The sequence below is a fragment of the Xiphias gladius genome, chromosome 20 (genome assembly GCF_016859285.1).
Source record: "Xiphias gladius isolate SHS-SW01 ecotype Sanya breed wild chromosome 20, ASM1685928v1, whole genome shotgun sequence".
Lineage (NCBI taxonomy): Eukaryota > Metazoa > Chordata > Actinopteri > Istiophoriformes > Xiphiidae > Xiphias > Xiphias gladius.
Window position 1 is genome coordinate 16,380,478 of NC_053419.1, and position 27,440 is coordinate 16,407,917.

General features: G+C 41.2%; 1 protein-coding gene across 4 annotated transcripts; it reads right to left on the reverse strand.

Annotated features, from left to right (window-relative positions):
• Positions 1 to 5,800: 5,800 nt before the first annotated feature.
• LOC120806045 (zinc finger and BTB domain-containing protein 7C) lies at positions 5,801 to 27,440 on the reverse strand. 4 transcript variants are annotated; one of them, XM_040156695.1, is made up of 4 exons: positions 27,369 to 27,440; positions 9,016 to 9,768; positions 8,232 to 8,905; positions 5,801 to 7,745 (listed from the first exon to the last, which is right to left on the reverse strand). In XM_040156695.1, exons 2-4 carry the CDS (start codon positions 9,739 to 9,741, stop codon positions 7,124 to 7,126), a joined length of 2,022 nt encoding a protein of 673 aa, XP_040012629.1. In that variant the 5' UTR covers positions 9,742 to 9,768; positions 27,369 to 27,440; the 3' UTR covers positions 5,801 to 7,123. The 4 variants fall into 4 exon arrangements, with proteins under 4 accessions (XP_040012629.1, XP_040012630.1, XP_040012633.1 ...); XM_040156696.1 differs by lacking the exon at positions 27,369 to 27,440 and adding an exon at positions 24,949 to 25,041; XM_040156699.1 differs by lacking the exon at positions 27,369 to 27,440 and adding an exon at positions 15,971 to 16,115.

The following is a 27,440-nucleotide window of genomic DNA, read 5'->3' on the forward strand; positions in this document are numbered from 1 at the left end:
CACATCACTATTAAAAATAGAAATGAGTAAACTATAAAAGCAGAATCAGTCGTCATGGACGCATTCACTTTATGGTGATGTTTTCTCGTAGATGTCTACATATTGTCTACATGACTGAGACTGGTACGTTAAAAGGGGACATGATCTGACTGGTAACTGTGAAAATGCCCTGTAGAGTAAAAGCTTCCAGGACAGTGCTCCTGTATACATATTTAATTAGAGGCCATATGACTGGTGCCTTCCTGACCCTGGCCCCCTCAGAGCACACACACACACACACACACACACACACACACACACACACACACACACACACACACACACACACACGCGCGCACACACACACTTTAGTACAGTTTGCCATTGACAACTGTAGAAGGTTTTGCTGACTGATGCCAATGAACAAACGTTTGAGAGGGCAGCTGAGAAAGCTGCTCAAAGTGTGTTGCATGTTTTAAGGAGGGAACTGTCTCACATACAGCAGACCAACATCATCTCTCCTACTTCCTGTTGATATCATCAAAGATTTTGCTGTCAAGTCAAAAAAAAAAAAAGCAAACAGACAGAAGTTTAAATGTACTTCTCCATTACAAAAAAGGTATTCCATTTATACTTGCAGCAATAATCTAAAACTCATCAATTTCAATTTATTTCATACCTCTGAATAAACAATTAAGCAAATTAATTTCCCACCAATGTTTTTAACAGTTAGCCTATTAAATATGTGAAAATCAAATACTCTAAACAGTGAAAACTAACCCTAAGAATAGTAACCGTTAATTTCAAGTAATTGCAACAGATTCCTCTGTGACAAACAAGAACGTTGAACATCGCGTCTCTCACTCATTGTCTCTTTCGCACACATACTGTTCGTACTGTTGAAAGAGGAAGATAGCTCCCCCCTTGAATGTCTTCTTTGTGGTAACTCACAAAAAAAAGTAAGGAAAAGAGTTCCGGAAGTTTGTGTTTTACAAACACTGTCTGGAAACTGAGCTGCAAAGGGAGAGTCCTTATTTACTGGCCATTTTTTCTTCTCACCCTGACCTGTAACTGTAAAGAAATGTAAAAAGCCAAAATAAACAGTTGTGTACGTGCACTTCCTCTCCATCTCTCTTTTCTCATTTCTATGTGTGCACACATAAAGAGCCTGCCCCTGCAAAAAGTGTACATTATTGAATATGCAACTTGTTGAATATGTATTTGCTGATATGACTTGCCTGAAACTGGACTTTTTTTCTCCGACTTTTAATAGATATAATAAAGAACTAAGATATAATAAAACTGAGACAAAATGCATATTTGAAATTGAAATGATAGATATTCAAGTAAATGTTACTGGAAGATAAATGTATAAAACCCTCTATGTAGTGTGAACCAACTATCTGCTATAAGCCACTTTCAAATCGCACCTGAGATTCTGTAGCTCGGTCCTTCTTTCATTTTGTTGATTCGGGCGCCACAACTCAAGTGTTTCCAGCGCAGGGCCACAGCGATGCTAAAACGCCTGTTTAAATCACATCAAAAACGTCCCGTTCTTTCATACAGCGACCGAGCTTTTGGCAAGATCTTGCGCTATGGCATCAGAGCTCACCTGAGAGCCCCGCAGCTCACCTGGAGGTCTGTCAGGATTTTCAGCATAAAACTATGCCCGACACTAACAAGCTGAGGCTGGCTTATAAATAATGTTCATGTCTTAATGATCCATACGCAGCAAGAACTCTGCTCATGATCCAATCATTAAGGGTGGGGGGGTATTAAATAGCAAATATTTCTCCCACTAATTGCAAAGAAGATGTTTGAAGTGTTTGGATTGATTAGAGAACGTTGTTATTAGCTAAGCTCAGCTGTTACTTACACGTTCTTTTTTTAAAAAAGGACCTGTGTCCTAATGTCTTAATGTCTTAATTTGATGCATTTTCACCTACAATGATAAAGTTTAATAAAATGACATGTCTGAGAAACTGTCACAAATTAGCAAACAACAGTATCCACGAAATTTAAACAGACATGACGTTTGAAACTATAAATACTTACCGCCTCAGATTAAGGACGTCTATGCTCCCGTGTTCATCTTTTTGTAAATATCAGTACCATTGAAGAGATTTAAGACATCCACAATATGAAACCGTGAATGAGCAATAACTTTCCTTACTCTCCCAGTCATCGTGTGCAAAATGAGAACAAAGATGTGTGTACTAAAATGAAAACCTTACAAAAACTGGATGAAAACGAATGTCTTCACTGAACGCCCATTTGCAAAAAAAAAATTTAAAGTGGCTTTAATCAGTATTTTTAATTTAAAAGCTGATCAAATTAACTGTGTAATGTGACAGTTTACTTATAGCGATGATCCTGGAGAGGATTTATTCGACTGCAGTTCCCCTCGGCTATACTGAGTTTTTTAGCGTCTTTTAGCTCATTGTTTTAGTTTGTACTCTTTCGGTCACTCCCACTGCTCTCATCAGTGTCCTTTCCAGATGCTGTAAGCAGCTGTTTTCAGTATTTAAAAATTGAAATAAAATTAAAAAAAAAAAAAAAAACCACCAGGAGTTCACTCTCAGAGCTAAAATGAGTCGGTATTAGACCTGCATTCAACAAGTTTATATAGCCACTACAGATTATTACAATAAAAATTAAGATAATAATCCTGTGCTAAAGTCTTCTGTCAAGACCAAAGCAATTGGAGCAGCCAGTAAATTTAGAGCCACCGATGTGTATGTCAGTAACTTGGTCTCTAACTATGTCATACGTATTGTTCCTTGTATTTGAGATCTTGTCGCAGAAGAGCTGTTGCTTTTTCAAGGCCCTTTGTTTGGAAGGTGTTTCCTCATTGGCCCCTTAGAAACCCCACAGAGAACATCAGACCGTGTTACCTTCGGCAGTCCCTGCGGTCTAACTTGTGTTTGCATTGTGTAGCTGCATTGTCACACAGTTTCCTCAAAGGATGTCCCATTAGAAATGCTTTGTGTGTGAAAGCATAATACTCATGCAACACACACACACACACACACACACACACACAAGCAGAGACAACAAGCACCACTCTAGTTAATAACAGAAAGAGGAGCCCAAAAAGGACTGCAGGTTAATGGGTCAGGAAGTTACACCTTGGGAGGGTTGGGGTTCAGGAAACCATGTACACACACACACACACACACACACACACACACACATTTTTCACTTTGTCTTGTGGGTGTAAATTTTCCACTGCTAAATGTCTGTCCTTGACTCACGCTCCAGTTACGCTCAAACTGACGAATGAGCCCACCAGGCACAGCTGTTTTATTCTGAAGTATGTGTGTGGTCCAACAATAGTTTTACACAATGACTCACCCTTAGACAAATTAGATAAAGACAAATTAGGCCAATTGAAACTAAGAATGCCTTTTCTTTTTCTCCAATTGTTATCTAAATATGATTCTGTAGATTCATATTTATGTAAATGTGTAATGAGATGTAATTTATGGCCATTTTCACGGAAGACATTTTGACATGTCACAGTAGGAGAAGCACAGGTGTAAATAACAAAATTAATTATGGCTAAACCCCATTTAGCTGCTTCAGTTTCAGGGTCCTGGTATATTGTTCACGCTGGCTCACTGTCATGACTTACTGGGACACTTGAATAGAACAGACCCATTGTAAATGTTATCATTCATTGAAGAATTTACACCTGGGTTTTTCCCGATCTGACGTGTAAGAATTTTTAGGCCAAAGAACTTAAATTGCTAAAAAGCTCAGTGGAGGTGGAGGGACCTGCAAACTTGGGTTTTAATGGTTTTTCTTTTGAATTTTTTCATTGTGCCTTATTTGATTGAGCTCATTTAGATTGGTCCTCGACAATACGCAGTGCACTTTATATTCAAATATTTGCAATATGGACGCTGGCGTTGACATTTAACAGCTGACCGAAAGAAAACGATCCTCAGCTAAACTAAAAATAGAGGCAGGAAATGATGAAACACCTCGCAACACCTCGCAAGAAACGTTTATTGAGTCCCCTTTAAAATAACACCTTGCAAATGTAAACCTAAACAGTAGCTGACGGTTTACCGAGTTATCACAGTCATATATTACTGTAGGTGCACAGTTAATCACAATAACCATTCACCCAGTCATTAAACCCTTTGCAAAGAAATACGTGAAACCATCAGGAAGCAGCAGCTGCAAATTGTCTTTGCCCCAAATGCAAGGATGTGGTTTGTGGTATTTGTGCATTCCATTAAACACTTTGACCAAAGTCTTTTTATTTTTTATTTTTATAGCTTAATTTTTAATTTATATTATCTTAATAAATGTTTTAAAAAGAAAGGAAAGCAACACTTTTTTTTACAGCAAATTATTATTTTTGAGACTCTTTTATGATGTCCCTTATTAATAAGCAGTTACTAATTACCTTTGAAATTACTTCCGAGACCAATGCAGTTTACTTTAAAGGTCTGAGCTCTAATGAATCTTTGACTAACCATCCTGTAGAAGTCAGACTTAAATCTTTAGCGCCCTCCAGAGGGATGAAGCTGTCAATGAGATTTTATTATTTTAATGAGCTACTGGGTGTAAAATCTTTAAAAATGGTTAAAAAGACTGGAACAGTAGTTTCTGTGTTATTCTTAATATTTTATATATATATATATATATATATTTATATATATATATATACATAATATTACACACAGACAGGTGACAAATTAAAGGTAAAACCTGGAAAAATGTGAAAAATTAGTTGAGAAACAGGATGACAAGGATGTCCTCATCAATAGGTCACTGAGTGGTCTAAGGAGTATGAGAATGATGTGAACCATATGCTATGGCCTTCACAGTCACCGGATCTCAGCCCAACTCAACACCTATGGGAGATTTTGGACCAACAATGTTAGACAGCGCTCTCCACCACCATCATCAAAACATCCAATTAGTGAATAACAGCGCAGGTATCCACGACGGCCAATATCAAACAGCATACACCAGACTTCAGAGGAAAAAAAAAATGTAATTCATGGTAAATGATCCAGATCTGCCCCAAAATTTAATGGGTTTCTACCCTGGCCAATGCCCCAACCCTCCAGCAGGTTATATAGTTAAAGTTACAGTACTTCTTATTTTCCACTAGAGGTCAGGGCAAATAAATAGACGAGTACTTTACAGTATTGTGTGAGGTACAGCCATTGAACTTAGCCCTTAAAGTCATGAAAAGTGAGAAAATTAGTTGAGTTTTGAAACCAAATGCTGAAAAAATGCTTTTCCTGGTGTAATTGATGATTTCATCTTCCCTGTGTTAATTATGAATTTAGAAGACAAACAAAAATTAACAACTACACCTCTGAATGAGGTGTAGTTGTTAATGAGAATGTAGTTGAATGACAATGATCTGACTGTAAAGATTTAATTGATACAGCTATAAAATGCTAAATCCACAAGTTGAATATGACAATACCTATATTATATACTTACTTTATCTCGTATAAACCTTGAGGACATTTTCTTTCTGTAGAATCTTGAATATTTTGTTGTTAGTAATCAGTAATGCCTATAAATTTTATTTATCTTCATACCTTAACCATCTAAACGACATGCCTAACACCAGCCCTTACCCTCACCTCAACTTTAAAACAAAGTCTTCACCTCAAGCAAAACCATAAAGAAGTGAGGTCCAACCAAAATGTACTCCCGTTCCAAAAAATGTCATCGCAATCAAGGTTAAAATATAAAATTGTTCACCACAAAGACAGTAAGATAAGACCAAACGGTAGTAATACTCCAAGACAAGCGCAAAGTTCAACATTTAGTGTCTTTATAAAACAGATTTGCAAAATATAGCCAAGGCTCATTCATTTAAATACACATAAATAGCAAGAAAATACTTTCCCATTTCAATTCAAATAATTTTGGAACTTCTTTATACACAAATGAGAGATGAACATTATATGAAAAATGGGCCCGAAACCCGCTTGATTTGTTGCAGCAGAAAAAACACAAGCATACTATATAAGCTAAAGCGGCTGTTTGCTTAGTCAGAAATATACATCCTCTGAAGACACATATTCATAAACATTAAAACAAAGTCTTATTCAAGTCTGTGAAATATCAAAGTACACATCTTTGGATGGATGCCTCAAAGTCTCTTAAGAACTATATATATATTTTACATCATCAGCAATGCAACCATAATTAATACCACCATGGCCAAAAGTTTGTCTATGTACAATAGTGCAGACAAGAAGCTTAAATCAGAACAAGGCAGTGGAAGGATAATAACACCTTATCAAATATCCTGATTCATTAGACTTCAAGTGTTGTTGTGGAATATTACGTTGGAATCAAGCGTACTTGCAGGCCACTTGTCAGACTACACCCTGCTGTAATCAAACCGTTTTTAATGCTTTTTTAAAAACACACCACCCTCTTTTGACACCTGAACACGGCTATCCAAAATAGGGCTCACTGTGAATTTTTTGGATGAAGGCTTCCTTATTTATTAAAATTGTATTTGCTCTATTATTACTAGTCCACTTCCCCAGTTCATTATGAGAAGAAGAAGAACGTTTCAGTTATAATAATCTTTTTCTACAATACATTTTGTATTATGTTTGTACATGTAATCTTTTGTTTGACATTCATCATAGTCATTAATTCAAACTACAATAGGTCCTTCTCTGGCCGTAGAATTACATTTTCTTGCATAAGAATACTTTTCAATATAAAAGCCTCATCTTGTCTTGCTTAGAAGGACATTGTAGAATTTGGTAGTTTTTGAATTAATACCATTTTAGACAACCCTTGTAAATAAGAAAATGCAAATAACATATATAACAATATCCTGATATGTTCATTAGCATAACCTTGTTTGCCTTTTTTAAATGCTATCAAAGTATTTGTAAACATTCACAGGGCTGAAAAAACCTATTTAGCATGACTTCTGTGAATTTATTTAATTAGACTGTGTTTTCCAGAAAAGAAAAAAAAAAGTCTATTTTACCACTGCCACATCAGCAGGCTTCAAAAGGTTCACTGATCTCACTCTTTCACTTTTAAAAAAAGGTGCTTTAGCTTCCTAGAGCAGAACAGACACAGAGATTAAAGAGATTTTCTTTCTTGTCTTTTGTCTCCTTCTACAGACCAGAGTTCATTTGGCCGGCTCAGACATGGGTGGAGCACGCTCCAGTCTCATGGTCCAGGGGTCAGAGGCCGCAGCATAAAATGGAGAGCGGGTAAGCACCTCTTCTCCAGCCAGAGCGAAGGCAAACACTCCCCTCTGCCTCCCTGCTCCTACCTTCTCCTCCTCTCCGACGTGCTTCCCCTCTGCTCGCTGTTCCTCCTTGCTCTCCCTGCCCGCACCATCCACACTCTTAAATCCCAGACCCCTATTGCCAAGGCTGAGCATCTCCCCAAGTCCGTGACTCTTGACTCCTTGGTACGCAGGGCTTAAACCGTTCTCCTCAAACCGGTTGGTGGCTGCGGTGGGGGGGCACAGGAAGTTGCTGCTGGGTGTGGAACGCCAGGCAGCTGGCTTTCGTCCTCGCCGGGGGCGTGAGATGCGGCAGCTCTGCCGCTTGATATGTCGATGTAGGTGGTCGGACCGTGTGAAACTTTTGTAGCAGTGCTCGCACTGGTACGGACGGACGCCCGTGTGGATTCGCAGGTGGTTCTTCAGGTCGTAGTTGTGGACAAACTTGGAGTTGCAGTGGAGGCAGATGTAGGGGCGCTCACCTGTGTGCTTCCTCATGTGGATCTTAAGTTTGTCTTGTCTGAAAAAAGAACAAAACCACACGTGTTCATACAATATCCAGTGGGTTAAAAGGTTAACACATAAATTACAAGACTGCTTTTCTTTGCCCTTCTTGTCTCGTACAAGTGACTGAGTTTAAAAGCGGATTTGATCTAGTATGATATACAGTTGCTTTACTGACAAGGTTCTGCTCTAAAATACAGGTGGAAAATATGCCAAAGAAGAAGGATGTAGGAGAGTGAGATATCACTAATGCAAAGAAACTAGTGGAGGGGGCTTTCCACTTTCAGCTCTTTGATATTCAGATGAGGTGAAAACAGATTAACCTCAGTCAAAAGAGCATGGGGTACTTTTCCGTTAACTGTGCTGATTTACATAACCGGTTGCTTCGTAGTCAATTCACACAGGAACATTAAGATCTCAAGAGGATCTCTGTGTGGCTTGTTCAGATGAAGCACTCGTAGTGAAGATCTGATGATGTGATTAGCCTTGCTGCTTCACATACCTGGTGAATCGTACTTCACAGATAGTGCACATGTACGGTTTCTCTCCTGTATGCGTCCTCATGTGTCGTGGCAGTTTCCCGGCTCCTTGGATGACCTTGTTGCAGATGGGGCACTGCTGTGACGCTTTGGGCTTCATCTTCCTCTCCTCCTCCAGCTGCCAGGGAGGGAAAAGCGCCCCCAGGTGGGATGCAGAGCTCAGGAAGCTCAGGTACGACCGAAATTCGGCTTCATCCTTAATCTGACCCAGAGCATGACCTTCTGATAGCACTGACCCAGCGTTCATGGCGCTGCCAAGGCCCGAGCTGACAAACTCCTTCAGGAAGTCCCCGTGGAGCAGACTGGGCGGGACTTCCTCTTTCACCTCCTCCTTTATGATCTCTCTTTTCACGGCTAGATCTAGGGGTCTGGGGGCCTCAAATGGGGCAGAGGTGGAGAAGGTGTGGGGGAGCCTGGTTTGCGGTGAAGCTCCTGCATGGGGATGCTGATGGTGGCTGGGGTCCAGGAGCTGCTGGGGGAAGGCCGGGAACTCAGCAGCCCACATGGAGGGGTAGAAGCCTGGGAGGAGAGGAGAGAAGTTGGCCCTCCGGTCCAGTGTTGACATACGGGGATACAGCCCTTCCTGGAGGAGAGACTCGATGGAGAAATCCTTCAGAGCCCGACTCTCCATACTTTCCTGCAACACAAAGACAGCATCATAAGCCTTTTGAGCTTAGGAATAGTCATTCAAAGTCTTTCTTTGCCTTGAAAATACAAGAAGAGTTACAAAATGACCAGGGAACTTACTTGTTTTCCCCTGATGTTGCTCGGCGACTGCGACTGGGACGACTCTCTGTGCAGGTCAAAATGCTGGTGGTACGTGGAGGTGCTCGGAGGCGGCAAATCCTCCGTCTCCAGACGCGTCTGCTCCCCCCTGCTCTCCGACGACTGCAGTGACCTCTCGCTGACGTTGTCCTCCTCTTCTTCCTGCTCGTCCTTCCTCGACCCCACGTCCTCCTCTTCATCCTCTTCCTCTTCTTCCTCCTCCTCATCTTCCTCCGCATCCTCCTCTTCCTCTTCATCCTCTTCTCCTTCCTCCTCTCTCCTGCCTCCGCCGCCTCCACCCCCACTGTCCATTATCTCCAGGCAAACGTTGATGATGCAGGGAATCTCCAGCATCTGAGCTGCGTTCAGGATCTCTTTCACGTTGGACGCCGTCACGGTCAGAGTAGAAGTGTAGGCAAACTCCAGGATGGCTGTGAGAGACTCCGGAGCCACAAAGTTGATTTCATAAACGGCAGCTGTGTGACGGTGATCCCCGCCATCAGTGGTGGCCACTGTGAAGAGCTTCTTGAAGTACTGGCTGCAGGCAGCCAGAACGGAGCGGTGGGTGGGGTACTCCTGGTCACGGACGATGAGGATGACATCGCAGAGCAGCCCATCACGACGCTGCTCATTGAGGCTGCAGAGGACATCGCTGCTGTGATTCGGGAAAGGAATCCCAATCAGGTCCTCCTCTCTGTGATGAACCATTCTCCTCTCTCTGTCTCTCTTGGTTATCTACATGGGAGGCAGTAACATTGAACTATTTAGTGACACTTAATTAAGAAGGTCAAACTGGTCTTTAAAATTCCATGAATCTTCCAACAGTGCTTTTATTTGCATTTTTAAATTCTGCCTCAGTTTGTGCTTCTCATGTATTGTATTATCGAATCACATAGCTAAGCATCTGTTTTTCTAAAAGATAAACCGTCTGGGGATGTTTCAAAAACCCACAAGGTTGTTTAAACATTTACAACAATTTAGAAGATATTTTGAGAATCCTTCAAAACTCTTGAAGGTCTGTCTGGACCAAAAAATATTGAGTCTGGCACACATAAAAAAAGATTTTTGAACACATATCCTGAGATGCGATTCTATTTCGCAATTCCAAAAAAAAGGATGAGAGTGACATATCTCTTTGCTCATTTTGTACAACACAAAAAAAATAAAGGCGCTTTATTGGAATAAACTATAAAATCATCATTAAAACAACATTAAAATAAATACTACCTGATATTAAACTTTTAAATTTTGGTTAATCTACAGTGAGTTCTCTGCTCTCTCTTGTAATAGAAATCTTGATCTGATTTAGACTTCCTGAGTAAAAATAAAGCTTAACTAAACAATTAGCAAGGCAATGGTACCATCTCAGTTTAGATTACAAAATAGAGCCACAACTTGGGAGAGGAGTAAAAAATAGTTCTTATTGTGCAGCGGATAGAATTTTTTTATTTCAGATGGAAGGAAGACTCTGTACTTTTGAAACTGTGTTGTTAAATGACCTTCTGGGATTTTGAAAGATCACCAGGGGCTTATCTTTCAGAAAAACAGCTGCATAACTCTGTGACTTAAATGAAATATGCAGTGTGAGAGACTCAGTTCGGGGGATGTTAAATGGTGATTCATTTGAACATGCCCTGTTTGCATGTTAAGGCGAATAATTAAACATGATCTGAAATACTGATCTAAAGAGCGCAATAAGAGCGACAAGGGGCCCACAGCTCGGCTCACACCTGCACCTCAGTTTGATACGGGACGCCACTGATAACATCCTTCATTCATCAGATGAAGGATTGTCAAAAAGCGTCAACATCTTAACTGAAGCTGATATCGTTAACACGATGAGTGACGGTCTAGCTTTATTGAAATATACTGTGGGCATGGTTGTTTGTGTGCCATCTGTGCAGCAGAGGTAACAAGTGGTAAATACAGCACGTCTCATTCTGAGCAAACATCGCATTGGGTAATGTTTATTCTTGAGCGTGTTATCAGGATTTCTTGCGTGTCCCAACTGTGTGAGTTAGGGAAACCCATCATCTTGATAAGAAAATGGTTGACTTTTTTAAAATCTTTTTGTTTTTTTTTGTTTCTGTGTGACATTCAAACACGCAATGAGGTTTTGATGATAAAATATGTCAGTGATTCTGTGATAACGTTTGTAATGTCCATCACTCTTGTCTGTCTCTAACAGATATGAGCACAAAGTAGGCCAATACCTTCATTTCAGCAATACAGTGTGTTATTTGGATGTGGTGAGAAATGGAGAGAACAAAAGAGGTCAGATTATACTGCTGTATCCTGTCAAAATGCTTAGTTTGCAGTCTGTCCCCACCTCGCTCATTTGACTTCTAGCACAGCGAAATCAGATACTGTATCAATGTAAAGACAAATGTGTACTCAGCCTCATAATCTTCATCCCACAGCTGCTTGAGTTCCTACCTGTTGATTCCCTCTGCTGTTGTTTACAGTTACAGTGATAAAACTTCCTCTGGCAGAGTGCTCATTCATTCACATCTATGAATAGAGCTTAAACTTAGCCATCCACACTTGGTGGTCACTTGAGGCATGCTTAGATAAATACTTTGAAGCGGCCCCACTCACCACAGCTGCATTGTTGACTGGCTCTAAATGGGCCAGGCCTGAAGCCACACAGTCTCAAACACACACACAAGCACACACACAAACACACACACACACACACACACACACACACACACACACACACACACACACACGCACACACCCGAGTGTCTCACTTACTTGTTTCTTGTGCTGCAGCGGATCACACCAGAGGAGAAAAAAAATAAAAACTATTTCCGAAAATCCCTTAGTTCACCTGCAGGCATACAACCTGGATACCAATCTTACATGTAGTTTATTCTTGTCGATCTTGTTGCTAGGTAACTGTTGCTATGTTCATGCCATTGATACAGCGTGAACATAATTAAAATGTGGTGGTATAGGATATAGGCCCACAGACCCGTGTAACTTCATCGAGGGGACAAAAGAGCGACAGAGAAAGTTAAAGTGGCCCAGCAAACGGACGAGATGATGTATTTAAAATATAAATAATGAATAATGAAGGGCAAGACATTCTGTCTGTATCAAATGTCATATAAATCCTACAGTGCAGTGCAGATCCTGTACTATCAACTCAGGTAGCAGACACCACATTAAAACTTCTTTTACTGATTCTGCCGTGTCCTCTACAGATTAATGTTGCCTCTACCAAAAAAAAGAACAATATCCCTTTTCTATCACATTTCACACCACATGTAACATCGAGGAAAGGATTAGCCTGAGTAAAAGGTGAGAGAATCTCCACCGAAAGAGCAAAGAAGAGATCAGATGGCCCTAAAAGTTCCCTAACAGGTTGCACAAACACCAGCGGAGGGGCCCCTCCCTGCAGCAGCGTGCCAAGGCAAACAATAGTGCAGAACTTGGAACAACACCGAGTGGATAAGAGGGAGACAAAAAGAGTCTGACTGGGAGGGCTTGGCCAACTCACTGTCATTCGTTTGCTCTCAATCCATCCCACCCACTCCTGGAACTATGGGACACGTGCTGCTGTTGCTGTTTGTTCTCCTGGTGCCCTCGCAAGCACCACTCCCCTCTATTCCCACTGTTTTCCTGCCACTAGCTAGCGTTAGCTCTTAGCGGCCGGCCCCTAATTACAATGTGGAGAGGATCTAAGGAGGATGTGCCACATAGACAGGGAGGGGAGGAGGGCACAGTTTTCCCACCACAAGGTCCTGGAGCCACATTTCATCAGCCAAACAGCCTTAACCCTTCACACTCACACGTACACCCCCCACCCATCAGAGCAGCCAGGGTGGGGACATCTTGTGAAAAAGGGCTTGGATAATTACTTTTTAATGCATTTGGCTCTGGATCCACCTTACTCTTCTGGCAGAGACATGGAAGGACAATCAAACTTTTTCTTTAGTAATAAAACCGACTCAGTAAAAGGTTGTCAGCTTATATCAACCTGCCATTTTAAAGTGACACAGTTTTCAAATAAATAAATAGTGAAAGACATATTTTGTTTCGATTATCAGCTGCAGCACCTATTTCTGTTTATCACACAAGCATCACTGAATTAATTTATTTAACAGGAATTTCAGTTCCATGTGTGATACTAGCTCTGAATCAGCTTAATTATTAAATTGAGTCATAATTGACAGTCTTGCCTTTCTGTCTGTCTCTCTTTCCGCCTGCCTGTACTGGCCACGTCCCTTCTCATGCCTCACTTAGTCACTAACACTTTTAACTCAGCACTCCCACCCCAAATCATGTGTCACCTCCATTCAGTGTTGTCTTTCTCCCAAGAACTTCATCTGCTTTCCGGGCTCTGACCACCACCCCCACTGCCTCTTCCTCCTCCTCCTCCTCCTCCTCCTCCTAATCCTTCTCCTCTTCCTCCTCTCCTCCTCCTCTCTGTCCCTGTTGCAGCTGTATCATCATTATGCCCAGTGTAGAGCGACCGACTTGTCCTCAGCCGTGGCCACTCAGGCCACAAATCAGCAGCTAATGTCCATCTCAACCCCATGTCACAGGCAGACACTCATTTGGCCTATTAGATACAACACCCAAAGCCTAGTTTATCCCTGTCAGGCCATTGCATCCACCTGACCCACATGCTAAATCACCAGCAGCCAAAGTTTACCTCTGTCACCAACTGCCCAAAGCAAACACCTTCCAAAGAACTGTCACAGACGGACAACTGCACGGCCAATAATTTATAGTTTAATAGTACAGCCAAAATTCACCCGCTCATTAGGAAAAGACATTCATTTGAGGTAGTCCATTATCAGCGGTAACACACCAGTGCACCTGTTTTGTGAGGAGACTCTTCTTGGTTGGTGTTTTAAGTGTCAATTGTCTGGAGCCCATAGGCCGCACAGAGAGAGGTTTTAAATGTTATTTTAATTGTTGTCAATTGCAGCAGGTGAGCAGTATATAATGCCAGTCACACAACATGGGTTGTGTATTTATCTTGACCATAATGATGGAATGTCAGGTCCATTTTTGAGCATTTAACTGCACAGGTTTGGCTTAAAAGTTGAGGATCACTCGGAGCTTTAGACAGAGTTCGGTGCACACACATCCCACGTTTACACTCTTACAGAATAAATGGGGATTAAGGAATTAGTGTGTTGCCTTACATGTTATTCATTTAAATATCGACTGACTTATACTAAAAATTATTGTAATTTTGATGGAAGATCGGCCTGCGATTTCAACAAATTTACTAGCAGCATAAACCTCATTATAAAAAACAGATATTGTTGTTAAAATTATTCAACAGGTTTAACTGTCATGTTTTATTATTCGCTACAATTACTTTAGCAAATGATCAAGAATTTATGCCTTGATTGGACACTTAATTTGTATTCATTAAATAATTTGAAATAAACACCTGATCTGGTCTTAAGAGATCTGGAGGCGAATTTAATGTGCTCAGATCCTCAAAGAGCCTGTTTGCACAAAGTGTCATCTCTCGAGCCTTCAGGGGGGCCCACAGCTACACACCATTATCTCTCTCACCCCCCAAAGTAAACAAAAGTTTATGGTTCGCTGCTGGAAATCGGTTGACTGTCGCATCTAGACTATTCACCATGAAATGAAGGAGAGATTATTTCTTATTCTACGTCACCTTCCGTTTTCTCTACATCTTTGTTTGGCCTGAATATAGACCCGCCTAATGAACAGAAAAGAGTTGTATTAAGTACCACAAGGGAGCATGAAACAATATTGAATAAAAAAATCATTTTTTTAAGCGGGGATATTATTGTAGTTTAAATTTGGTTAAAAATGTATTCTTCTTTATTTGTATTTTTTTTCCAGAAAAACAGGGTCAGCTCATATAAACAGTACCAAAATGTCTAAAACATAAAAAAAGGCTCAAGAACAAAAGTTAAAATCCTTTATTACACAATGGCAGGTGTAGGTGAAAAACTGAATGGAGCTAATGAGACATAATCAGAGGTAGGTGATTAAGCAAACAGGTCACTGGTATGACACTGATCAATATTAAATTCCTGTCACAGTTTGTGAGCCTGTTGAGGAGGTGTGTGACCACATGAACTCTTTTAAAGTGACTTAACAATATCTGAAGTTTTTAGATGCAAAAGAATGCTCTGTATTTTATTTCCCACTTACACTGAATCGTACTCTACATTTTTACAAGTATTAGCAATGATTTGAAATTTTTCTGCTCATAACTTCAGTAAAGAATTTGGTGAGTACAAACAAACCGTAATGCCTGAATGAAAAACAACAGCTGGTAAACAGTTCTGATGGTATTACTGGTCATTGCATTTTGTAACTACATGAGGTAAGAGGTCTATAAGATGACAGGCTGTAAACAATAATTTGCAGCTTAGCCTGAAATCCATAACATGTTTTTATTTTGGCCACACTCCCAAACACCTCCTTTAATGTTATGAATTACCTGACTATCTATTTTGGATTTAAGGGAGAATGTCGTATAGATATGGAATTTCCAAGAGCGAAATGTATAATTACTGCTGGAGACAAAACACACACTTATGTCCACTAAAATGTTTGACATTTCGAAGACGTTTTATAGACTTTTATAGCAAAACATTTACACTACAGCCTAAAAATTACATGAGTCATTAAGTGGCTTTATTGACCTGTTTGCACCTTGTCAGGCCTTTATGATAGTGAGCGGAAGGCTACAGCACTCATATAAACTCTAAGTGATGCACGTGTGCACACTGTAGCATAACGCACAAGTGGAAGCTTGTTCACGCTCATACAAACTCTGCAACAATCTGACAAATTATTATTGACATACCCGCACAGACACACGCCCATGTGCATGCTCCAAAAGTCTGGCATCCACATAAATTCACACATGTCTTGATATGCTCTCCAGCATTCCACAGCCCTCGGAAGCCTTCACCTACCGTACCTTCAGCTCCACGATTCCCCTCACGTGTCTTTGTATTTCCAGACTACCAAGAGGCTCTGTGGCTCCTCGTTTGACCTCTCAGCATTGCCCTCTTTAATTGAAACACTGCTGCCTCTCTCTTTGCCGGTCTGTCAATCAGTCAGCCAGGCAGTCAGTCCATTCACAAGCTCCTCACACTGGCCACGGTTGCCCATTCACAAAAAAAAAAAAAAAAAAAAAAAAAAAACCCACCCAGGGAGGAATATCCAATGGAGAGAAGCAAAAGCAGCGCAACAGAGGAGAGCAGAGTGTGATTCTTGGGTCTGTCTGTGAAGCAGGGTGGCTAGTGTTGAGTTTAGAGTCAGGCTCACGGTTGTGTGTGGCTCATGTAGGACGAGCGAGAGAGTGAGAGGAAGGGAGGGAGGGCAGCAGCACTGCGCTGCGGAGATGTCGCACCACTAGTTTTTATAGCAGGGTGGGTAGCTGAAAGATAATAATACCCCATCCTCCTCCACAACACAAGTTTAAGCGCACTGTGTAATAAGCCCATGGCGCAGACACCCTCTGATTTAGGTCAGACAAAATGAATTTTTAGTTGTGTTAGAGTGGATTTTGGTATAAAGGGACCGGGGCATAGAAACTGGAAGGGGTTGTTTGGGGAGACTGAGGGAGGGTAAAAATAGGAAAGGAAAAAGGGAGAGAAAAGTTGGAAAACTATTTTGTGCACCTCTGTTGGTTAGTCTCAAACTGAGATTAGGAGATGTACAGAAGCAAAAACACAGCTGCGACTTGAAGCCAGTTAGTTTCCGTTTTACACCTGTTTTAAATAGAGTCCTGCTATTCTCTCATTTCTCTTAAATACCGTTGCGCCCAATGTTAAATTCTATAGTAAAACTAACACTGAACATAAAACTGGCTGATTCTGTCAAAGGTGTTTATTTAAAAGGAAATATCACTTAAAAGCTGACTCTATCTGAGACAAAAATTAAACCACAAATGATGAAAAAGGCGATTGTTTGCAGACCAATTTTCCTTTTTGTTTGAACGTTTTTTTTTTTAACCAAGGTTTCAAAAACGAAGCTGAGGAGAGCAGAAGGCCAATGCTAGATTCCTGTTTTGAGTCAGAAAGCACTGAAGCAGGCTAACAGTTGGTGACTACACCACCGCCTCAGTCTGTGGAGAGGAGGAGGAAGTTTATGCAGAAAGGTGTAGAAATAACACTAACTGCTGAAGAATGCATAGATTAGACACCCTGTTTAGCAGGACTTTTAGGTAAAGAAAATAAGCAGAGCAGCGAGACAATTTTTCAAATGATCATGGCATCAAAACTCAATTGCACCAAGAATGGCCTACAAAGCTGCTTTCATGTGTTGTGACAGAATATTTGTGTGTTTGTTTATGGCAGAGAGGGAAAGAAAAAAGAGAAAACAGAAAAGAAAAAGGGAAAAAGAGACAGACCTAATGTTTTGCTAAGACATAGCATATTCACAGGATCTGTAACAGCCACTGTGCTTTCCTGTATGACATCATGAAACCACGCCTTTTGTTCTACTTTTTTTTTTTTTTTTCAATTAAGTTTCTTTACAGCAGGAAGGCTTCACCAGCTGAGGGATATGTTTTGCACTTGAAAAGAATTTTTTTTTTTCTCAGAAAAAATATCAAAAGTTGTGGTACAGATAAAACAAAAACAATCCAATCTTAGCAGTTTTTCATTCATAAATGTAGAATATGCAGTGAGCCATTGTTTTCTTAATGGTTACCGGACCTTCAAATTTACTAAAATATTCCTAACCATCTATAAATCATAAGTTACAATGAAACTGTGAAAGCATCCACATTATGTTGAGTTAACCTCTGCAAACAAGTAGACATCAGAGTGTACATCAGACTGCTATGCCCACTTCACCCTGGGGAAAACATGGACCAAAGCAAACCACAGCCCATGCCCTGGTGGTTTACACTGTTTTGTACAGGGTGAGAGCTGAGGCCGGCTCACATTGGCATCGAGTATATATAAACAGGGTTAGCCACTAACTGCTCGCAGGCCAGCCAGACAGCCAGAAAAACAACGTTTGCCATCCTATAAGATCGGCTATCTATTCTAAACACGTCGCTGCCATCATGGCAACACACTGTAAGTGGTACCTGTGAGGACTGCTTTGTAACTCTGTAAGGGCATGACTGACACAAACCAACGGTCTCATGGTGCAGACATACACTACGTAAATTACACTGATTTGCACTGCAGCTCATTTAGTTTCTCAGCCTAATTAATGAGCTGTGTCATTTAATCACAGTGTAGCATGGCTGGAGCATTGATTTATAATGTGACAGTGCTTGCAGCAGTTTCATATATTGTAATACAAGCATCAAATCAATTTTAATGTTTTCTAAATAACTAAATTTATCGCGGAGGTTAAGTGTTTTATTTTTTTGTAGTATTATCATCAGACTAAATATTGATTCTTCTCCTCCCCTCGTCCTTCTCGAGTGCTAGACCATGAAGTGGGGAGTCTTGTCGCTCAGTCTGAGTGCTAAAAGTCACAAGGCTTGAGGATTAAAGGGGATGAGTAAGAGTCATCTGTTTTTTGTCCCTGTCTGTCTGTCGTAGTCGGGCGTAGTAAACGTACCTGTTTACTGCCACCTGCTGCACCCAACAAGATACACGTACCAGGGCACCAGATTGGCACTTTGGAGGGGGCATTGGGTGTGAAGCATCAAATTACATGAAGCTGATATCATGGAGACTTCGATGCTGTACTCAACTTGTCTTACAGTACAGTATCACAAACACAGTAAGCGGACTTTTAACAAAAAATGTCTTGAATCTGAACTTGATTAAAATTGGCTCTTTCCCTGTCACTCAGAAGAACTCATCCGAATATCTCAGACTATAGTGTAGCAGCACTACAACCACATACCATAGAGCACCAATCTGCAGGACACTCTACTGACCGGCTCGTCATTATTATAAATTCAGTTCCTTGAAAGTAAAGACCTACCTGTCAGGCAGGGCTGCTAGACACACAGCAACCACATCTCTTGAATGCACCTCTTTCCTACACACACACACGCAAAGATGCTTGCAAGCATTCTCACGTCCCCTATTCAAAATCACTCGTCTTGATCCCCCCAATCTCTGCACAGTGTTACCACTTTCAAAACATCAGAATTTGACATTCAGTTATATGCAGACCTGCAGAGTTCAATCAGTTGATACCATAAATTATGAGCTATTATTAGTTGCACAGCATTCACCCATAACATCATTTTGATAGGTAAGTGTGCCGTAATTACATTATTCAGTGTCGTAGCATTGCTCATAAAACTAGTGAGTGTTCACTTAAAGGGTCAATATGTAAGTATTTAAGTTTAAAACGTCCAAAAAGTAAGTGAGATTATGAGCAGAATGTGAAGAAAAAATAGTTTTGAGGTTATGTCAATGATGTCTATGTATTGTGTTGCACAGATCTCAACCGAAGTTAGCCTGCTAACTAGCTAGCACCGGCCCATCCCGTCTTGTAATACCACTTTGTACCTCGAGGGGCGATAGTGAGTCACTGTAGCGTCCAGTCTGCCCTCAATCCAACATTAGAGGATGAAGAAGTAGCAACTGCGAGGAGAATGTAAACTTGTGCTTCAGCCGTCCTCTCTCTGCGACATTCCTTCACTCTTTCCTCAAGCTCAGCTATTGACGCTGCTGCCGTAGCTGCTCTCCTTCGCGTTCCTCGAACTCAATGGCTCGTCCTCTGCTCCTGCTGCCACCACTACATCTCTCTCTCTGACTGGGCAGACTGGGTGTGAAATTGTGGTCATCAGTCTAACAATAACCAAAGAAAACAGCTTACCAGTTACATAATCAGACTGTAAGGTAAGCCTGTGTGGAAAACATTATTCCCCAGTCCACACAGGTTTGGCAACATGTCAACAGCTGCCCTAGGCTGAGGTTAGATTTATTCAAGCTAACGTTAGCTCAACGTGAGGGGGAAACTTGGTTGTGAGTGGCCAGTGAGCCCAGTCCAAGAACACGCACGCAGCACGCTCTCACGCTCTCACACGTGCCCCGAATGACCGATACACCGAGATGGCCGGTAAAAGCATAACGTATTTTTTTGAGGGGCCACTGGCCCACCAATGCGGTGGCCCACCAGGATATTTTCGATTATGCCCGATGGCCAGTCCAACTATGGCACAGGGGAAGGGGAGTAGGTAGGAGGGACAAAAGAGTGCATTTCCTTGTTTCTTATGATAGGGGTGGACACCCCAACTCTCTGCTAATATGCTGCCCCCTATTTGTTCGGAGTTTGAATTCGACAGCTAGCCAATTCTTACACATTGCCCCTTTAACAAAAATAAATAATATATTCCAACTGCTGTTTACACTAGCAGACCTCAGAAATTGTTTCTGTCAGACCGTACCATTATACTGGTACAACAAAAACAAAGTGGCAGCTAGTTCGGCTAAAGGTCAGGTTATGCTTGAAAAGAACTAGATTGTACTAAGTGTTGTCCAGTTGTGTCAGAAGGCAAAAGTGTTTTAGGTACAAATGGCCAAACTTGAACGGAGAGTGAAAAGCTGGCCATCATAAAGGGGGGAGGAGATGTGATAATTGTTTAAATATGGGGATAACAGAGACTGTTCTCCAAAGAAAACTACTCCATCAGTTGTTTTCAGCAAGTGCCCCAATACGACATATGTTCACATCTAAGTGACACAGTCCTCTAGCGGCTGTAGCAATTATGACGGAAGCAAAGGAGCAAGTCAAGTGATATTGTTATAGAAATACAAAGTCTGTGTAGGGATGAGGTCAATGAGGATGGATGGGTCAACAAAATGTTTAACGTGAGAGACTCCTGCTCATTCCCTGTTTCCAGCTGCAAGTCAGGGTTGTTTTTTTTAAGGCAGCAAGTGGATGAAGGCAAGATAGAAAACATGTGGTGAATAAATGTTGTTCTGGAGAATAGTTAGCTGATGTATTTTCATTTTGATGCACTTGCATTGAAGCCCTAACCCTAACCTTGCTCTGTGTGCATTCTTAAAAGTAAGAAATTGTTTTAAAGCATGACCATGACAGTTTCATAGCCTTAACCAAGTGTTTGTTATCGTAACCATGACGACGAAGGTCCCCTAACCTTAACAGAGTAGCCATTTTAAACTAGACCATGATCTTTCCTTAAACCTAATTAAGTTGCTTTTGTGCCTTAATCAAATTTTAACCCTGGTCTTGTCACATCGTAAAACTAATTTATTTTTCGACACTAATTTGTAGCATTGTTGGAAGGCACAGTCAAATCATGTTGTCCTGCCAATAGAGACATCATATCTGAAAAAAATTTCTAGGTGATGTTTCTGTTGTTTAATTTGGCTGACTTGTCGGGATAGTGGCCCACCCTTTCACACAGTCTCTCCGGGAAGGCATTTATCGTGTTGCTCTCAGCTGTTCACATCAAAAGTGACAGAGGTAGTTGTGTAAAGAATGACAAAAAGTTAAAACCCACAGCTGACCAATCGCTGTGTAAAGTCAGACGGAAAGTCAGATCGACGGTTTCAGATTCATACAAAGATTGACGGACACAACCACCCTAGTCCAATGTCGGAAAGGTGTGGGGGGAGGGGGTTTCTGAAGTTATTCGCCGAGCGCTTTTGATGAAGCATACCGGCAGCTTAAAGCTAGAACATGAAAGTTTTGGAAATCAAGCTACCAGTACCTAGCACTCATGCTACCCCTAGCATGAGACTCTGTGAACTCCTTAGAAGGGCAAGACTCTAGAGGGGAATCTCTGCACTGCCCACAGGCTGTTCAGTGAGTCAGGGTCATAGCCTTTGATGGCACATCTCCAAATTAAGATATGCTTTGAAGCATATTTCAACCAAAATCAAATGAGAAAAAAGTTACATATGTAGCTGTAAACTCCAGTTTGCTGACAGCTACAGCTTACTGGCCAACTCTAGACAACAGGTTCAAAATTATGTATCAATATTTACATGGCACAATAAAGTTTGAAAATCAGTTCAGGAAAGTACTTAGCAGGCCTTCTCTAGATTGAAAACTGTAGAAACAGACAAATACAATCAGCCTGACTTGTGCCCTTGACCCCGGTGTCTCGGAGGCCAGGTGTAGCCTGGTGTGGGAGAAAAGCAGAAAAAGGGAGGCAGTCCTCCCCCCATAGGGCAAAGATAGAGCATTGCATTAGCCTCACAGATCTACACCCCCTGCCTCCAGAAGTCCAAGGACGGAGTAACACGCACAGATTCTGTGTTGCTTAAACCCAAAGGGAGGCAGGCCTGTGAGCAAACCTACTGTACACGCTGACTCACTCAATCACGCGCAAATGCTCACAGAAGTGCACACCCATCTGTCATTGCACTGAGGTCGTTAGAGCTCACCTTGGAGCATGCTATTCGGGTGAGTGAGCTGGGGGCGTTTACTTACTGCTGACCTGTCTGTTTGTGCTTTAACTTTTTCCTGTTTTGTCATCTTTTCAAACATCCTAATCGGTATTGGAGGCTTTGCCAGAAGGGAGGTAAAGTACACAAGTTGCATATTCAGAACTGTGAGTGCTGGGAAAGACAGAGTTACAGTGTTTCGCAGGTGGCCGTAATGCATTGTATGAACCCACTGGTGTGTGCTGGATATAACTTGAATGTCTGTGGTGATGTTTGTTGAAAACAAATATGGTTATTCTTCTAGTCTGAGGCCACTTTCGTCCACTTTAATTTCTATATCCTCGCTAAAAAATGGAAATATATTCTGGACCTGAAACTGCAACAAAATGTACAAGGAGTCAAACCTCCCAACCTCCACCACCATGTTGCTACTTCTGAATGCATTTCAGTACTGTTTTGTGTTCATTCAATTGGCTTTCGTATGAATATGTGTGTGTGTGTGTGTGTGTGTGTGTGTGTGTGTGTGTGTGTGTGTGTGTGTGTGTGTGTGTGTGTGTGAGACCGTGTGTGTGGGTTGGGACGGTCGTGGGGTGAATGAGGACAACTCCATATGGTGATAACGAGGAGGCCAGCCTTGGTGGGACAGCCTCTGTCTGCCCTCAGGTAGTGTGTGTGTGTCTGTATGCATGTTTGTGTTTGCACATGTGTGTGTCAGCAGGAGAGCCCTCGGGCACTCTTGCACCTCCTAATTAAAACCAGTCAGGCTGCAGGGCAGGGGAGACAGATGCCTGTCATGACACACACATACATACACACACACACACACACACACACACACACACACACACACACACACACACACACACACACAAACACACACACATGCAGGAGGTGGCAGAGCACATTCAATCACATGCACACTCAAAAATATACCAGTGTGATGCGTAGGTCAGCTATTTTTGGACAATCTCATCCTACCCACTCAGGTATCACGCAGGTAAGTAATCTGTATCTGACCCAGATGACAAAAGAGAAGCAGTGATATTAACACAGGCGGAACATAATTCATGTTAATAAGGCTGCTTATAATCGAAGACAAAGACATTTTTAACATACATGAATGTATTTGTTACCTGAACTGTTTATATGCTAAATTCGTGATTGAATCCATTACTTATTTATCTAACAAATTTGGCTAATTTTGGTTTAAAACCCATCAATGAACTCTCATTAGTTTTATTTCCACCTGAAAACCTGCTGGTTGATGTCCAACTTGTTAACCAAGCGTTGCCCTCACACTCTCACATGCAGTCGTGACCCAAATTGACACATCTCTCTCTCTCCCTCCCGCATATAATGAGACATAATTGTGCTGAATGTCTGTTACCTGCAGACTCTGTCACATTTTATCTCCATTCCCTGTAGGCGACCACATATAGTACTTAGCAGGCTAACTGCTGTTTGTCTCGGGTGGGTGGGTGGATCAAGGCATGCTGCTCTCCTTTCTCTCCCAGTGATTAGATAGCATAAGCAAGCCAGCTAGCCTAACCCACACACTCATGTCTCTAAAACTACCATCCAGCCCTGTTTTCTCTCTCACTGCCTCTCACACACAGGTGGGTGGACCCACTTATTCAACCCAGATCTTTCTTTTAGACATTATGAAATCGTGCTCTTTTTTTCCTTTCTTTTTTCTTCATCTAACTGCCTGATGCTGAATGACATTCAACTCTGTATGTTCCATGCGATGTCTCTGCAGCTCTGTTTTATAAAGGAGAGCTTTAATTTTCTGATTCACTAGGTGATCAGTTTGCCTGATTGTCAAGCAGAGAATCATGTCTCTTCGCACTTCTCACTATAGGCTGAGGCTAGGTGGGTTGCCAGTGGTTACAGGGGCCTATTTTCTATTATCTAGGTAACATTCAGGAAACACCCACAATTTGTATGTAAAATACTTCATTGCACAACCACATTACAAATTGTGGCTGACACTGACATTTCAGATGTTGAAATGTATGACAAAAAATATTTCTCTGATTACTTTGACTCTGCTGGGAATACAAAACCACCATGAAACACACACAAACACACACACACACACACACACACACACACACACACACACACACACACACACACACACACACACACACACACACAAACACACAAGTGCTATAGTATTATAAGCAATTCATAAAATGAAAGGTAAAATAAATGTTAGAAGTAATTCATTAAGTGGAAAGTTGTTATCTCTCTGCCGCTGATGTGCTGAAAATAAGTAAGGTTTTAACGTAAAAATGTACCTAATAACTAATGTTATATGCTGATTGCATGCAAATTGAGAATATTGTAAACAAATGTCTAATATTGCAAAACGCATGCTGTAGTTTCTCATAACTGTACTTTGTGTCAAGGTGGCAAGATTTGCTTCCGGGTGACCTAGTGGTTAAATTATGTGAACATATTCAGTCATTTTAGTCAAGAAACATACAGAAAGGTGCAGCAGCAGCAAGTACAGAAGGATTAAGAAGGGGAGAATGGTGGGAATGGAGAAATTGTAAACGCAAAGGAGGTATACACTTAAAAGCAGAGAGGGTGCGATCGAACCCACCTCTGGGAGTGCGAGTGCCTGCCTCCCTGGCTGCTTTGTCGTTTGAGCCAGGTGCTGCGTTTTGTGAGGAACACAAAAGTACACAAATCCCACAGAAGGAGCTTTTTTGGCAGGACTCGGGCCTCCCACCCACAGCAGCCTCTTCAAGCCTCCTCCCATCCTCTATTCATCTGTGAGGGGCAGCTTACTCACCCAGCCCAACTCCACACAACAAAACCTGGACCTCGATCCTACGGAGGAGGGCGGACACGCACACATGCATACACAAATGGCTACTCGGCAATTGTAGGCATAGAAACACACGTGTGCATTAACCAGAACACGAGAAGTTGTTCTGAAGGTACACATCTCACTGATCAAAGAGATTTTGTCGGCTCGGATTCTGTCTGAGCAGGATTTGAAAACACTGAATCTGATTTTAGACAGCTGTTATAAGATGACACCTGTGTCATAGGAGGTTAAAATCAGATTGTGTATCCCCTTGTAAATGCTGTTACATGGGCATGCCCACACGCTGTCAGTTGGGAAGGAGTGTCAACTCACTCTGCCAGTCTCATAATAACCACAATGCATAATTTTTGCAATTATGTAGCTACACCCTCATTCACTTGACAGGTTCGAGTATCTTCTCCCAATTAAGTGCTTTCAGACTTTCACATTTACTCGCTAAAATACATTTTTGCACAAATGCAAGGTCACTTCCTTCATACAGTGACTTGAATATTGGCCTATCATATACAGTATACTATAGGTGAGACTGTACAAACATGAAGGAAATTTTGCCTTGGGTAATGTTTGTTAAGCACACTGGTGTTTGAGAGGCCTTGTAACAAAAGACCTGCATGGATCAGGTTAAATTCAGATAATCCTGGAGGGAAAAAAAGGCAGACAGAGCACCTCTCTCTCTCACCTGACGAGAGTAGGTGTGGTGGTGTCTACTTGACTTTATCGCCATCTAACCCCCACGTCAACAGGAAGAGAGCTCTATAGGTTCTGCTTGTGTTTTTTTTTTTTTTCCATTAATGATGAAGGCTGATATCCAGGCTGAGATGTATGTGTTATATATAGCACAGGCTGCCTTAAAGTACTTTTACAAGAAAGTGCAGGTTTTCATTCAGTTTCGTTACGCTTTATTACCTCACACTCATACATTGGCTTATTATAAAAGTACGCTTTGATGAAAATACATTTTCTTGCATAATTTTTCATGAATTATCCATCATGTGTCTGATAACAGAAACAAACAGGGTGCGTATATAGAGAATTTATCGTTAATCTGGTTCACTTGTCAAGAAGCTGCATGAATTTACCTGTTTTTAGACCACAACCTGGAACAGAAATAATTTGTGAATGAATGGAACTAGTTTATATAACATTTTAAAAGTATAAGTAGTCATTGCCAGTTTTTTTGAAATAACTATTTAGTTTACATTAACCACTGAAACACCATCGGTTACGGCAATGTCATTTTCACAGGAAAGTGTAGGACACTTGATAATTCCACAGTAATTCTACTAATCAATTATAGTCTCTCAGATAAAGAGATGAAACAATGCAGTGTCTATATTATACATATTGATAAATCCTCCAATATGGTATATTTTCACCATTTAATAATACTCTTAAAGTTTAACAGTTACTCACGCGAGTTGATGGGGGTCACAGACAGGAAGAGTGAATTCTGAATGTCACACCTCTGCCCCCACATCTGTTGCACAGAGAAACTGAATATGCAGTAAAATTTTAAATTAAATCTGACTGTATGATCGCTAACTGATTAGACAGATGTCATCCCATGTGTCTTATTAGAGCCATGTCTGTTAGAGATTAAACGTACTCTCAGGCCATATTAAATTTAAACTTACAACCACAGGCAGCTTTGTGATGGCAGAAATTCGAGGATGACAAGGAGAAGTATCATTTACAAACAGAAATCATGCACAATAACTCATCATGTACTTATACAAACTACTGCTGAAAAAACAAGAGTAAAAATGATATAAGTCTTTCAGTCTGTTCCAGCTTTGTCATGCTTTCACTTGCTTCCTCCTCACTGTGTGGCTGTTACAGTATGTAAAGTGGAGGCTTTCACTGCATGCACATCTGTTGCAAGATATGCACAGAGAGCAGTGAGAATAACCGGGCATCCTTTTTTTAGTGTGTATCGTATTTGCCATTTGCAACTTAAAACAGGAACACAGCGGAACCCAATTCTACAAAAGGTCAGCCATCCCTTAGTCTGATTCTGGTGCTCAGTTGGTAGCTCAGGTCTTGCATGACTTGAAATTTTGCCACAACATGCAGAAAGTATGAACCTCTCATTATGACTTTTTTTAGGATATGGGAAATAGTAGTACAATGAAGAAGAAAAAAAAACAGAAAAGAAAAGACATTGAAAGAGACACTGAGATGTTACTGACCTTTTAAGAAGAGAAGTTTTGAATTCAGTTGCTCTCTCAAGCAGTCAGTCCCTGTCAGGAAAGCCAGCACTG